A 14150-nucleotide genomic window follows, 5' to 3' on the forward strand; every position below is an offset into this window, starting at 1 on the left:
TTTTTTTTGAGACGGAGTCTCGCTCTATTGCCCAGGCTGGAATGCAGTGGTGCAATCTCAGTTCACTGCAACCTCCGCCTTCCAGGTTCAAGGGAATTCTTCTGCCTCAGCCTCCTGAGTAGCTGGGACTACAGGCACCCGCCACCATGCCCAACTAATTTTTTTCTTGTATTTTATTGTAGAGATGCGGTTTCACTGTGTTAGCCAGGCTAGTCTTGATCTCCTGACCTCGTGCCTCCTGCCTGCCTCGGCCTCCCAAAGTGCTAGGATTACAGGCATGAGCCACTGCACCCGGCACATCTTGCTTTTAAAAGGAGGACTTAGCAAGGAATCAGTATAACTCAGTTTCTTACAAACCTAAGTAAATGGACAATGTTTTTGTTGTTGTTTGTTTTCTTTGAGATGGAGTCTCGCTCTGTTACCCAGGCTAGAGTGCAATGACACAACCTCGGCTCACTGCAACCTCCACCTCTTGGGTTCAAGCAGTTCTCCTACCTCAGCCTCCCACGTAGCTGGGACTACAGGCAGACGCCACCAAACCCAGCTAATTTTTGTATTTTCAGTAGAGATAGGGTTTCACCACATTGGCCAGGCTGGTCTCGAACTCCTGATCTCAGTTAATCCACCCAACTCAGCCTCCCAAAGTGCTGGGATTACAGACATGAGCCACCGGGCCCAGCCAAACAATGATTCTTAAGAAACAGCTGTACAAATGGAACAAGTTGGTGTGAAAGACTAAACAGAATTTATAGATTAGCATTCTTGATAATATTTCATCAGGTTAACACATTGGTTTAGCCAAAGGAAAAAATGATTAAATATCTCAGAAAAGTTATATCCTACATAAAACTTTGTTTCAATAAGTAACATGAATAAATTCGTCTCTTCAGATCATTTGACTATTTTTAATCTTGCCTTATAACAGCACAATACAGTCGTTTGTGAAGTAACTAAATATAAGAAGTTACTCTTCACACTAGACTGGCCCCATGGAGTTTTAATCACTAAGAACACATGGAAACATTAAAATTTATTCTCAACTAAATATGTCATCATCATTCTTCTTATCTAACTGGTGTTCTTTTCCAAAATTGAAGCTTTGAATCTTCAATGAATTTTTTTTATTATCCACTGACATTTGAATGCTACACATAAAATAAAACCTAAGATATTTGCTGTCATTTACAGCAAAAGAAGAGACTATACCTAAGACATAGTTCAATTTGGACAATTATTTTGGCATGATCAAAATCCCAGTAAGATTTTCAGATGCCTAAAAGATTCCAAATATTTTAAGCCTTTAGACTAACACTTTATATATTATACGAATGTTTTGCTTTGGAGCTATAGACCTTGATTCCCAAGTGTCCCACTTACTCAGTTTAATCATCTGCAGAATAAAGAAAAATAATAGTACTGATCAGTCGGTTTAGAGGATAACGAGATAACATAGTATACATGTAAAGCACTTAGTGACTATACTAAAGACTTGAGAAATGCTCATGTGTCTCTTCACTTCCCCAATATAGATTTACTAATTGTAGCCACTGTCAAATTATATAGAATAAGGTATTTTAAATCTAATCTCTTCTAAAATATTTAATTTTCTGAATATTTCCTAGTTTGTAAAGTTAAAAGCCCAATAAAAGTTGAGCAAGACAGAGATTGGCACATGAGGTCATAAATTGCAGAAGCCAGATTGTGTACAATATTTTAAATGGCTGTGACTATTATTCTGAATGAGATGGGAATAAGAATGAGATAAGCAAAGAAATGTCTTATCTAACTTATGTATGAAAAGGGTCTGGCCAGGCACAGTGGCTCACACCTATAATCCTAGCACTTCGGGAGGCCGAGGCAGGCAGATCACGAGGTCAGAAGATTGAGACCATCCTGGCTAACACAGTGAAATCCCATCTCTACTAAAAATACAAAAAAAAAAAAAAAAAATTAGCTGGGCGTGATGGCACGTGCCTGTAATCCTAGCTACTCAGGAGGCTGAGGCAGGAGAATCACTTGAATCTGGGAGGTGGAGGTTGCACTGAGCTGAGGTCACGCCACTGTACTCCAGCCTGGACGACAGAGCGAGACTCTGTCTGGAAAAAAATATTAAAAGAAAAGAAAAGAAAAGGCTCACTCAGGCGACTATGTTGAAAGGAGATTGTAATAAAGCAAAGATGTTAACAGAGAAGACAGAGTCTAGTAAAAAAGTACAAGTAAGAGAAGACATGGCTTTTAGATTAAGGTAGTAGCATAGTGGAGGTGGTAAAAAGCAGTAAGATTCTAGATATATTTTGAAGGTAAAGTCAAGAATTTTTGCTATCACATTGGATAAGAATGTGAAAAAAAGAAAGACAAGAGACAAAAGTATCTCTAATTTGGGGCCTTAACAACTGGAAGGATAGAACTGACATTTGCTGAATAGGCTAAGACATAGGAGGAACAGGTCTGGTGAAGCAGCTTCAGCTCAGTTTGGAACAGGTTAAGTTTGTGATGAATATCAGACATCAAAGTAGATACGACAGATACACAGTTGGCTACATGCAACAGAATTTCTCTTTTTTTTTTTTGAGGCGGAGTCCTCGCTCTGTCGCCCGGGACTGGAGTGCAGTGCCAGATCTCAGCGCACTGCAAGCTCGCCTCCCGGGTTTACGCCAATTTCCTGCCTCAGCATCCCGAGTAGCTGGGAACTGACAGCGCCGCCACCTCGCCTGTCTAGTTTTTGATTTTTAGTAGAGAGGGGTTTCACGTGTTAGCCAGGATGGTCTTCGATCTCCTGACCTCGTGTCCGCTCGTCTCGGCCTCCCAAAGTGGCTGGGATTACAGGCTTTGAGTCCCCCCCGCGCACGGCCTAACAGAATTTCAAGGAAAGAGTCTGAGATAGAGAATAAATTGAAACTTGTCCCACCTTTAGATGCTTTTAAAAGCCATAAAACTGGATGAGATCACCAAGAGGGTTGGGCACACAGAGAAAGAAGAAGGTCCCTAAAGACTGAAATCTGAAACAACACAACAATATTTAGCCGTCAGGGACATAAGGAGACTATCAAAGTTCTGGTGAGGGCAGGAGAAAATATCAAGAGAGAATAGTTATCTACAAGCAAATGAAGAAGTACTTGAGGATGAAAAAAAAGGATTAAATTGGCTCATGCTGCTGATAGGTCAAAACAAGAACTTGGAAATAAATAAAAAAAATAACAAGCAGGACATATGCACAGAAGTATAAATAGGCATTGTTTATTAGAGAAGAAAATCAGAAACAACTTAAACATCTCCCAATATGAATTAAATAAATAACAAATACCACTCAATGGAATATCCACAATTAATGAAAAGAAATGATAGCTATTAAGATAACATATACTCTGACTAGTGACATATTAATCTATGTAAAAAACCTGAGAATAATTAAAATAGATATTATAAAATCACAACCCATATAAAAACACATGTATCTTTTTTTTTTTTGCTGGCGTGGTGGCTCATGCCTGTAATCCCAGCACTTTGGGAGGCCAAAGGTGGCGGATCACGAGTTAGGAGTTCGAGATCACCTGGCCCCAACAATGAAACCCCTGTCTCTACTAAAATACAAAATTAGAGGGCATGGTGGCGCACCCCTATCCCAGCTACTCGGGCGGCTGAGGCCAGGAGAATCACTTGAACCCAGGAGGTCGAAGGTTGTCATGAGCCCGAGATCATGCCACTGTACCCACCTGGGCAACAGAGCGAGAACCCGTCACAAAAAAAAAAAAAAAAAAAAGCATCTTCCCCCTTTTTTTTTAATTAGAAGAAAACATACCAAAAACAAAGTGTTAGGGTTGTGTGAGATTAATATTTTTTCTTCTTAATTTTTCAAATGAAAACAAAAAAAAAAGCTTGCCCTAAAAGATAGCCTGGTGCGTCCTACAACAATTATATACCTTTTGCTCATAGACCATTCTTTCTACAATAAGCAAGATTGAAAACCAGATTAATAATAATAGAAAGTAATTAACTATTTCCTTCATCTAAATGAAACAAAAAACGAGAATTTGGGATTACTGGCCAAATATTTTATCCCTTCCATACTTTATCATTAAACATTTGGTTCTATTATCCTATTTTGCACTACTTACGGGCAGAAATGAAGTACATGGATTGTTATATTTTTGACACCAATGAAAGGGCCAAACTACTGTCTTGAAGGAGAAAGGGGAAAGTGAGATCTGGCTTTAAAAAACTGAAATTTTCTCAGCCAGGCGCAGTGGCTTACTCCTGTAACCCAGCACTTTGGAAGCTGAGGCGGGCAGATCACATGAGGTTCGGGAGTTTCGAGACCAGCCTACCAGCATGGAGAAACCCGTCTCTACACAAATACAAAATTAGCTGGGCGTGGGGTGCATGCCTGTAATCCCAGCTACTCGGTGAGGCTGAGGAACATAGAATCACTTTGAACGCCCGGGAGGGTGAAGGTTGCCGTGAGTGGAGATCCGCCATTTGACTCCAGCCCTGGGCCCAAGAAGAGCAAAATCGCATCCTCGAAAAGACAAGACAAGACTAAGACAAGACAGAATTGACACGACCAGAGAGAGAGAGAGAGAGAGAGGAGAAAGAAGAGAAAGAGAGAAAGAAAAGAGAGGAAGGAAGGAAGAAGGAAGGAAGGAAGGAAGGAAGGAAAGGAAGGAAGTGAAGGAAGGAAGGAAGGAAGGAAGGAAGGAAAGAAAAAGAAAACCTGAAATTTCTCCAACGCTCCATTTGGCATCTACCCTTCCAGAACAGATGTGGATCAAATACCTAACTCTTTCAAATACCTAACTGCCATCTAAAATTCTTAGGCCAATGCTCTGGCACAAACTTATAAATGGTCTCATAATTTTTCCACCAAGTCTGCTGTTGACACATTTAAGATGTAATGACTGGCACCCATTTGTAATACTCTTCGATAATTTAGGTAATGTATTTTAAAACGTTACTGATGTCACAAGGGAAGGTTAAGGTATAGTGTTGAGCATCGGATTCTATGGTATGCATATAATTCTTTCCTTTCATATCAGTGTTTTTGTTTTGTTTTGTTTGTTTTTTGAGATGGAGTTTCGCTCCCTTTGCCAAGGCGGAGTGAAGTGGCGGATCTTGGCTCACTGCAACCCTCCACCTCCCCCCAGTTCAAGGGATTCTCCCTGCCTCAGCTCCCCAAGTAAGGCTGGATATAGGCGGACTGCCACCATGCCCAGCCCTAATTTTGTATTTTTAGTAGAGAGGGTTCACCTATGTTGGGCCAGGCTGGTCTGGAACTACTGAGTCAGTTGATCCGCCAGCCTTCGGTCGCTCCAAAGGCTAGATTTCAGGGATGAGATGTCGCTTTGAAAATAATAATTTTTTTTTTTTTTTCTGAGACGGATCTCGAACCCTGTCACCCAGGCCTGGAGTGGGGCAGTGGATACGGACTCGCCTCAATACAACCTGCCGCCTTCCTGGGTTCAGGCAATTCTGCCTGCAGGCTTCCCAGAGTAGCTTGAGATTACAGGGCATGCGCACCGACGCCTGGCCTAATTTTTTTTATCTTTTTTTTTTTTTTTTTTTGAGACGGAGCTCGGCTTCTATCGCCAGGCTGGAGTGCAGTTGGCAGGATCTCAGTTCACTGCAAGGCTCCGCCTCCCAGGTTCACCGCCCATTCTCCTGCCTCAGCCCTCGAGTAGCTGGGACTACAGGCACCCGGCCACCCAGCCCTGGCTATGTTTTTGTATGTATTTCTTTAGAGAGACGGGGTTCACTGTGTAGCCAGGATGGTCTCGATCTTCCCTGACTTCGTGATCCGCCTGTCTTGCTCCCAAAGTGCCTGGGATTCACAGGCTTGGCCGACCGGGCCGCGCCAGCTTTTCTTTTCATTCTTTTTTTTTTAGACAGAATTTCGCTCTTGTTGCCCAGGCTGAAGTGCAGAGGCACAACCTTGGCTCACTGCAACCTCTGCTTCCCAGGTTCAAGCGATTCTCCTGCCTCAGCCTCCCAAGTAGCTGGGATTACAGGCACGTGCCACCACACCTGGCTAATTTTGTATTTTTAGTAGAGACGGGGTTTCACCATGTTGGCTAGGTTGGTCTCGAACCCCCGACCTCAGGTGATCAGCCCACCCTGACCTCCCAAAGTGCTGGGATTACAAGCATGAACCATGGCTCCCGACCTAATTTTGTATTTTAGTAGAGACAGGGTTTCACTATGTTAGCCAGGCTGGTCTCGAACTCCTGACCTCGGGTGATCTGCCCGCCTTGGCTTCCCAAAGTGCTGAGATTATAGGTGTGAGCCACTGCGCCTAGCCAAATTTTTGTATTTTTTGTAGAGACAGGGTTTCATCATGTTGGTCAGGCTGGTCTCGAAATCCTGACCTCAAGTGATCCGCCCGCCTTGGCCTCCCCAAGTGCCAGGATTACAGGCATGAGCCAATTCTGCAAATTTTTAAAAGGAAAAACGTTTTGCGTAATTGCTTAATGCACAAATTAAGAAATGTTTGTTCCCAATGTTTACTGGATTAAGCAATAAAAGATATAGATTAAGTAGTAATTACTACAAAAAGTAGAAATAATAAACTTACAGAACTTGAGAGTTAGAAAGAATCTCCTAACCTCATGATCCGCCCGCCTCGGAGTCCCAAAATGCTAGGATTGCAGGTGTGAGTCACAACGCCCGGCAAAAAAAAAAAAGATGCATGCATTTTTATATGGTTGTGATTTTATAATATCTATTAATTATAGTTCTCAAAGGTACCTAAAATTTACTGGTTGATGGGGACATCGAAGGCAGATTCCCAGGCTCGTTGTCCAGAGATTTGGATTCAGTAGGTCTAGTGGGTTTACCCATGAATCTGTATTTCGAAAAGATCAAGTACAACTCCGTATTATTACAAGTGAGAAAACTATGTTAAGTAACCTATTTGCCCGGAATCACCTAGAATCTAGGTCTCATTAACTCCCAACAGTGGTCTTCCCACTATACCTCTTAAACTACATACTTTATAGTTGAAGGAACTAGGGCAAAGAAAAAGTTACTAGTGTGTTATTTGAGTCAATAAACAATCCTAGAATACTCCTGGTTGAAATTCTTTTTTATTATTCACTAAGTATTTCTTAAATGTCTACTATGTGCATAGCAATATGGTAAATTATAAAACTAATAAGACATGAACACTGTCCTCTGGAAGCAATTATCAGTTCGGAGGACAAGGTAAATACATAAAACTGATATCCAGCCAGGTGCGGTAGCTCACACCTGTAATCCCAGCACTTTGGGAGGCCGAGGTGGGTGGATCAGCTGAGGTAAGGAGTTTGAGACCAGCCTGGCCAACGTGGTGAAACTCCGTCTCTCCTAAAAATAAAAAAATTTCGGGCTCGGTGGCTTACGCCTGTAATCCCAGCACTTTGGGAGGCCGAGACGGGCAGATCACGAGGTCAGGAGATCGAGACCATCCTGGCTAACAGGGTTAAACCCCGTCTCTACTAAAAAATACAAAAAAACTAGCCGGGCATGGTGGCAGGTGCCTGTAGTCCCAGCTACTCAGGAGGCTGAGGCAGGAGAATGGTGTAAACCCGGGAGGCGGAGCTTGCAGTGAGCCGAGATCCAGCAACTGCACTCCAGCCTGGGCGACAGAGCGAGACTCCATGTCAAAAAAAAAAAAAAAAAATACAAAAATTAGCCAGGCATGGTGGTGTGCACCTATAATCCCAGCTACTTGGGAGGCTGAGGCCAGAGAATGGCTTGAACCTAGGAGGCGGAGGTTGTAGTGAGTTGAGATCATGCCACTCCACTCCAGGCTGGGGGACAGAGGAAGACTCTATCTCAAAAAAAACCCCAAAAACTGATATCCAACAGCACAACAATCTACAAGTAGGTGCCAAAGTAAGTGGTGTGGCCAATTATAAAATTAACTGATTCACACAGATTCCACTCAGTATTTTTTAATGGTTAGAATTTACCTATCAGAAATCAATAATGAATTTCCTCTCTTTCATTGTTAAAAAAAAAAAAACTGGCCTTCGGGCGCAGTGGCTCATGACTGTAATCCCAGCACTTTGGGAGGCCGAGGCAGGCGGATCACGAGGTCAGAAGAAAAAACCATCCTGGCTAACACCGTGAAACCCCGTCTCTACTAAAAATACAAAAAATTAGCTGGGCATGGTGGCGGGCACCTGTAGTCCCAGCTACGGGAGAGGCTGAGGCAGGAGAATGGCGCAAACCCAGGAGGCGGAGCTTGCAGTGAGCAGAGATTGCGCCACTGCACTCCAGCCTGGGCGACAGAGCAAGACTCTGTCTCAAAAAAACAAACAAAAACTAGCCTTTAATGAAGGAAAGGTTTTGTCTTTGTGTGAACAGTTATCTCTCTCCTCACTACTTACCCACATCAATATCACTACTATCACATAATCCCACATGCCAGAATACCTTTTGTAGAGATCAAAGTTTATCTAATTTAATACAAAAAACTAAGAGTTTGGCTCTCTTCAAAGAGTAAGAAAAGCCTCCCTTCTGGACCATCTTACTGATTATATGTGGTCGAATGAGGATTTCAATTCTTCATTCTTCTGCAATAGTACTATACATCCAAATATTACATTAGCTTCATCATAGGCAAAGTGTACTTTGATACCTCTTGTTTCTGAGCTTGGCCATGTGACTTGGTCAGCCAATGTGATGTTAGGAGAGCAGAGTCTGGAAATGTGCCCGTAGGGTTGGGGCTTGGCCTCTTTCTCTTCTGGCAATGCCATGACACCAGCTTCCCCCAGATAGATGTTACCTCTCCCTCTAGCCTGGACCCCAGAAGGAGACACATGGAGCAGAATAAATGCCTATTGTTCCATGCCACTAAGATTTTGTGGCTGCCAATAATTACACAGCAAAATGTCACTGAATTACCATATTTAAGAAATCCAGCCCAGGCGCAGTGGCTCACGCCTATAATCCCAGCACTCTGGGAGGCAGAGGTGGGTGGACCACGAGGTGAGGAGTTTGAGATCAGCCTGGCCAATACGGTAAAATTCTGTCTCTACTAAAAATACATAAATTAGGCAGGCGTAATGGCACACACCTGTAGTCCCAGTTACTTGGGAGGCTGAGGCAGAAGAATCGCTTGAACACGGGAGGCAGAGGTTGCAGTGAGCCGAGATGGCGCCACTGCACTCCAGCCTGGGCGACAGAGCGAGACTCTGTCCAAAAAAAAAAAAATTAGCTGGGTGTGGTGGTGCACTCCTGGAATCCCAGCTACTCTGGAGGCTGAGGCAGGAGAATCACTCGAGCCTGGGAGGCGGAAGCTGTGGTGAACTGAGGTCGCACCACTGCACTCCAGCCTGGGAGACAGAGTGAGACCCTGTCTGTACCAAAAAAAAAAAAAAAAGAGCGAAGAAAATGTTCTAAGAATTAAGGAGTCCAAGAACTCAGTAAGTGAGAAAGAGGGATTCAAAAGAAATGATTTATCCATGACCCCAAAAAAGGATGTGCTATCAATCAGTCTTCTAGGATTTATTTTCCTGTTCAGCTGCACTATTTACGCCTGTCCAGTTAACATCACTGCATCTATGTAACCCAAATCCACACAGGCCCTCTTTAATCAGCTTGCACTTAATGAAGCTGCACTAGCCACTTCAATATTAGGCAAAGCAAAGTTTTCCATGTTCAGAACTACGACATTTGCATAACCACTGCTACACTGACACCTTGTAAGTGTCTCTGCTTCTTTACAAAGGTTGATCTGGTGAAGGCATTACTTCATCTCATACATCCAGTAAGAGTGAGAAGTTGTTGCTGCTACTGCTCCTGTTACCATTAATGTGAAGTAAAGGCGCACGCTGTAATCCTGGCTCCATAATTTACTGACTGTGTGGTGAGTTATTCAAATTCTCTGTACTTTACTCTCCCTCTATGGAAAAGGGGAATGATAATAACCTACAAAATAGAATTGTCATGAGGATGAAATGAAAAAATATATGTAAAGTTATTTGATGGTGCATGGCAGGCACTTAATAAATACTAGCTATTATCATTACTGTTACAGGTCTGAAATCCAGCTTCACAAATTTTGTCATCTGGTGCTATGCAACACTAAAGAAAAAAAGACTAAAACCACTAGCAGTGATTCTTTTATTCTCTCTCTTCTAAGAGACACTCTTCTAAAATGACTGTATTACCAAACAAAAATTAAGTTTATTTTTAAATAAATGCTTTTTCTCTTACTTTTATCAGTTCTGATCACAATATTACGAGCACGTCAAGATAAATGAGAATCTATATTCTAAAAAGGTTAAGAATAACAAAGAACATTGAAAAGTGTATGTTCTCAGATTTCTGCTCATGGAATGTTTAAGGCCTTTTACTCCATATTTTACAGGAACCACATGGCTTGTGACTAGAGAATTTAAATAGCTAACACAATATAAAGAAATTTGGAGAAAAATCATTTTTACTCTGAAAGCAACTACAATTATTAAAAATATTAAAATATCAGTTTTAAAGTAAATTCAGAAGTTCAAATTATTTTAACAGAACCATACAGATTTATCATCAATTTAACAGACATTAATCAACAGTAGACATTATTCAACAATATCAAAAACATAAAAGGAAACTTCAAATTTTCTTTTGGCATTTTCCTAGTTCAGACTTTTAAAACCAAATTAAGCAAATAACCTCTGTATCTAACATAGCAATGAGAAATTTGTTTAATGTGAAACACACTTATCAAAAGAAAAAAAGTAATTCGAAAGGGTCATTTGGTCCTTTACTCGCTTTAAAAGCACAGTCCATTTGCCCATCATAAACCAAGTGTACGAGTTACACGTAGAATTCACTCCTCAAAATTTCTAAAAGCAAATCACCAAAAGACTGCTTGAAAAAATAGTTGTAAATAGAAGATGAGGTCTTTTTCCTAAGGTTTCTGAGAACTGAAATGAAAATATCCAAAAGAAAGGATGACTACCACCCTTTAGACTTTAATGAAATGTCAAAGAACTTTCGGAGTCAAATCTCCTAGAAGTCTAATAATGTCAGGTCAAAGTTGTCTCGACAGCAAAGCCAACAGATAGATGCCAGGTGACTAACAGTAAACTTACCAAACCGTGTAATACAATATATCAAGAATCTCACAGTTCCGGCTTCCTCAACATTTATTCTATTCATTCGGTAACATTTCTGAATAATGAAAGGAACATGGATTCCCAGAGTGATCTAAACCTCAAAATAAGGTTCAAGTGTGTGTTCTCTAGTTGATGTTCTTTTTACTGTAAGCCAAAACCGCTTCTTTATAATAATAATTTTTAAAATCTACAGGTCTGTTTCCAGAGATCTCGTAATAGACACTGTTCACTGGTGATTAAAATATTATTTTAATCGTTGCATTACCTCACAGCTAAAATGTCAAGATACCACACCCAATATGTCTTTTTCACCCCGTGAAGGGAGGTGGGGTGGGAATATGGAAGTGGGGATAGGAAAATACACAGGAATATTAAAGTCGATTTCCCTGGAAGGCATGGGGCAGGCGCGCCGGCACCGGGGCGCAGCTCCGCGATCGGGGGGACGCATGACGAAGGGCGAGCACAGGCCTCGGCCTCTGCGGGCTCCCTCCCTCGACACCCGCAGGGGAAGTGGCCGGGACGCGCCGGCCGGAGCTACTCACCGGCCGCAGTGCTGACCAGCAGGATGGTCCATGGTAGCCAGGGCACCCGCCAGGGCCGCTGCAGCGAGGAAGTCATCCCTGGGCCAGCCAAGAAGCAGGAGGGCAAAGAAAAGAAATATGGGAAGTAGAGAGGCGGAGAATCAGCCGGGAGGCTCGTCTTCTCTCCCGTGGACTGATCCTGTCCGTATCACAATGCAGTTTGAAAGGACAAATGGCAGATGAGAGGACCTAGCTGCAGAGCTTTCATGCCGCTGCAGAAATTCCCTTCATTTCTCTCCCTTGCGGCTGGGGGTCTTCCTTCGCCTCGGACGGGGTGCCGCGGCCCTCCAAACTGAAGGCATGTCTGTGGGGAAAGCAGGGAGCCAAGAAGAAATCTCCCAAGTTATTTCCCTCGTAGTTTCACGATATCAAAAAAATATCCAGGTCTGGGAGAAAACATATCCAGGGTGCGGAGGGCGGGGATTCGATCCGGATCCGGGGGGCGAGGGTCAGAACTAGTTCCTGACTATCGGGAAGGACGAAGCCGGGCGGGCGGCGGCGGCGCCCGGCAGCCCGAGTCGCATCGCCCGCGGCTCCGGGAAGGCAGGATTCCTCAAGTTTCGCTTCGGTGCTTCTTTCACTCTGATTTCGAAAACAACAAATCCTCTTCCTTGACTGGATCCAAAAAGGTGCCTGCCTCCATGGACAAGCTCACAGTCCCCACGCCTTCGCGGAACAACCGTGAGAGGGTCGGGGAGGCCCTGGCGAAGGCTGAGGAAACGTAGGAGCGGGGGAGGGGAGGGGTCGCGGCCCCGGCCCGGGCTCCCCGAGACCGCGGGCGGACGGGGTGCGAGAGGCTGCCCCTTCTAGCCCTCCGGCGGCGCTCCCTTCCCTTCCTCGCTTTTTATTCCTGCCTCTCCATCTTGCCTGAGGTAAATTCCACCATGAAAGCCTCGTCTTCTCCCGTCAATGGCTCCTGTGAGCGAATCACAACCCCCCGAGGAAGCCGCCGCCGCCGCCGCCGCCACCGCCTCGTTCTCCCGCAGCTCTGGGCTCCGGGAGGAGCTCGGGCGTCGCGGACCGAGGGCGGGGGGCGGCGGGAGGGCGGATGAAGGTAGCCGGGGAAGGGAGTGGGCAGTGAGGCGGCGAGACACCCTGCGTCCCTCCGGAAAGCACTTCCAGTGGCTCCGAGCAGACCAGACACAAAGGGGGGAGTCGCCGCAGCTGCCAGTCTGCGGCGCTCCCGGTCACCGGAGTCGCCCCGCCTCCGCCGCCGCCTCCGCCTCCTCCTCAGTCTCCGGCTCTTCCCGGCCCTGTCTGTCTCTGGCCTGTGGTGCAGCGCGGGCGGCGGCGGCGGCGGCGCCGGCGGCAGGATGAAGCCCGCACTGCGCCTGCGCGCTCACGACCCCGCCCGGCCCCGCCCCTCGTCCCGGGCTGGTTGAGGGCTCCGAGGCCCCAGCGCGGCGCGTCTGTCCCCTGAATGGCCCGATGGCTGGGTGGGGCTGCGGTGGGCAGCGGTGGCCTTTCTCCTTCACACACACATGCTTTCCAAACGTGCATGGCTTGGGATTCGTGTATTTGTTTAACAGAGGGCGGCCACATCTTTTTGTTAGGCGTTCAGACTCCTCCGATTCCGGGATTTTCTCCCGACTGAGTTGTCTCCTTCTCCTCAGTACTCTCGGAGGAAAGCCTCGAGGGGCAGAACTGCCCTCTGTTGTTTCACGGCGCTGGAGCCTCCCTCTCCGCAGCCCAAAGAATCCGGATGGACCCGCCTTTCCCAGAACCGGAGACCTTGGCCTCCTCAGGCTCCCCTCTGACTCAAACAAAAGCCGGAATTGGAAAGACCCCCCCTTTGATGTGTTTGCTGTAATCGACGTCCTGCTTTCCTCAACCGCCCATTCCCTTAGCCTTCTTAGTTGACAGGAATATTGAGTATTTGCAAGGATGCGAAGCCAGAGAGAGAAAAAAAAGACTTTTAATTCTATAAATCGTCCCGCTGTGTGCGCGCGTCTGTCCGTACAGCGCGGTGTCCACCCCGAGAGAGGGCCTGGATTCACAAGGCTGGGGGATTTGAGGGCTTTTTAGGGCACGTGAAAGGAAAATTGAGCTAGAGTTATGTCAGGATAGAGAGTGGGATCATTTTGCACTCAAGTAATTGAGGAGATCCCGTTGGTACCGCAATTTCCAAGGATTTGTGTAGTGCGTTTTTTCGATCTGGTTTGTACAAGCGACCAGCATCCCTCCCGCCCTTACACCCCGCTGCGGGGTCAGCCGACGTGGGTGGGATTTTGCCGGCGGCGAGGGGAGAAGGTGACGTGCGTGGCGCCATGATCGGAAGTCTGGACTGAATTCTTAGCTGCGAGGTGGAAAATGCGCGTGGGAGGGCGATCTTGAGGGGTGAAGTCTGGCCTTCCCATCTCCCACCAGGCAGGAGGGTTATGCTGAAGGCTGGTTTTGCTGATCTTTCATTGAGGCTAAGGGCAGTTCCACAGATACAGTCATGGACTCCTTAAGTCATGCTCTGCTTGCTTCATCG

General features: G+C 45.3%; 1 protein-coding gene across 2 annotated transcripts in view; it reads right to left on the reverse strand.

The window, feature by feature from the left end:
* Positions 1-12249, reverse strand: part of BMPR2 (bone morphogenetic protein receptor type 2) — a 209008-nt gene extending 196759 nt beyond the window's left edge. The window contains exon 1 of one of the 2 annotated variants that reach the window (XM_017884382.1): positions 11636-12249. In XM_017884382.1, the coding sequence (XP_017739871.1) occupies positions 11636-11711 (76 nt within the window). In that variant the 5' untranslated portion in view covers positions 11712-12249. The remainder of the gene's footprint in view (positions 1-11635) is intronic. The other variant, XM_017884383.1, reaches the window with a different exon arrangement.
* Between the last annotated feature and the right edge of the window lie 1901 nt (positions 12250-14150).

The sequence above is a fragment of the Rhinopithecus bieti genome, unplaced genomic scaffold (genome assembly GCF_001698545.2).
Source record: "Rhinopithecus bieti isolate Rb0 unplaced genomic scaffold, ASM169854v2 scaffold_14229, whole genome shotgun sequence".
NCBI classification, from domain to species: Eukaryota; Metazoa; Chordata; class Mammalia; order Primates; family Cercopithecidae; genus Rhinopithecus; species Rhinopithecus bieti.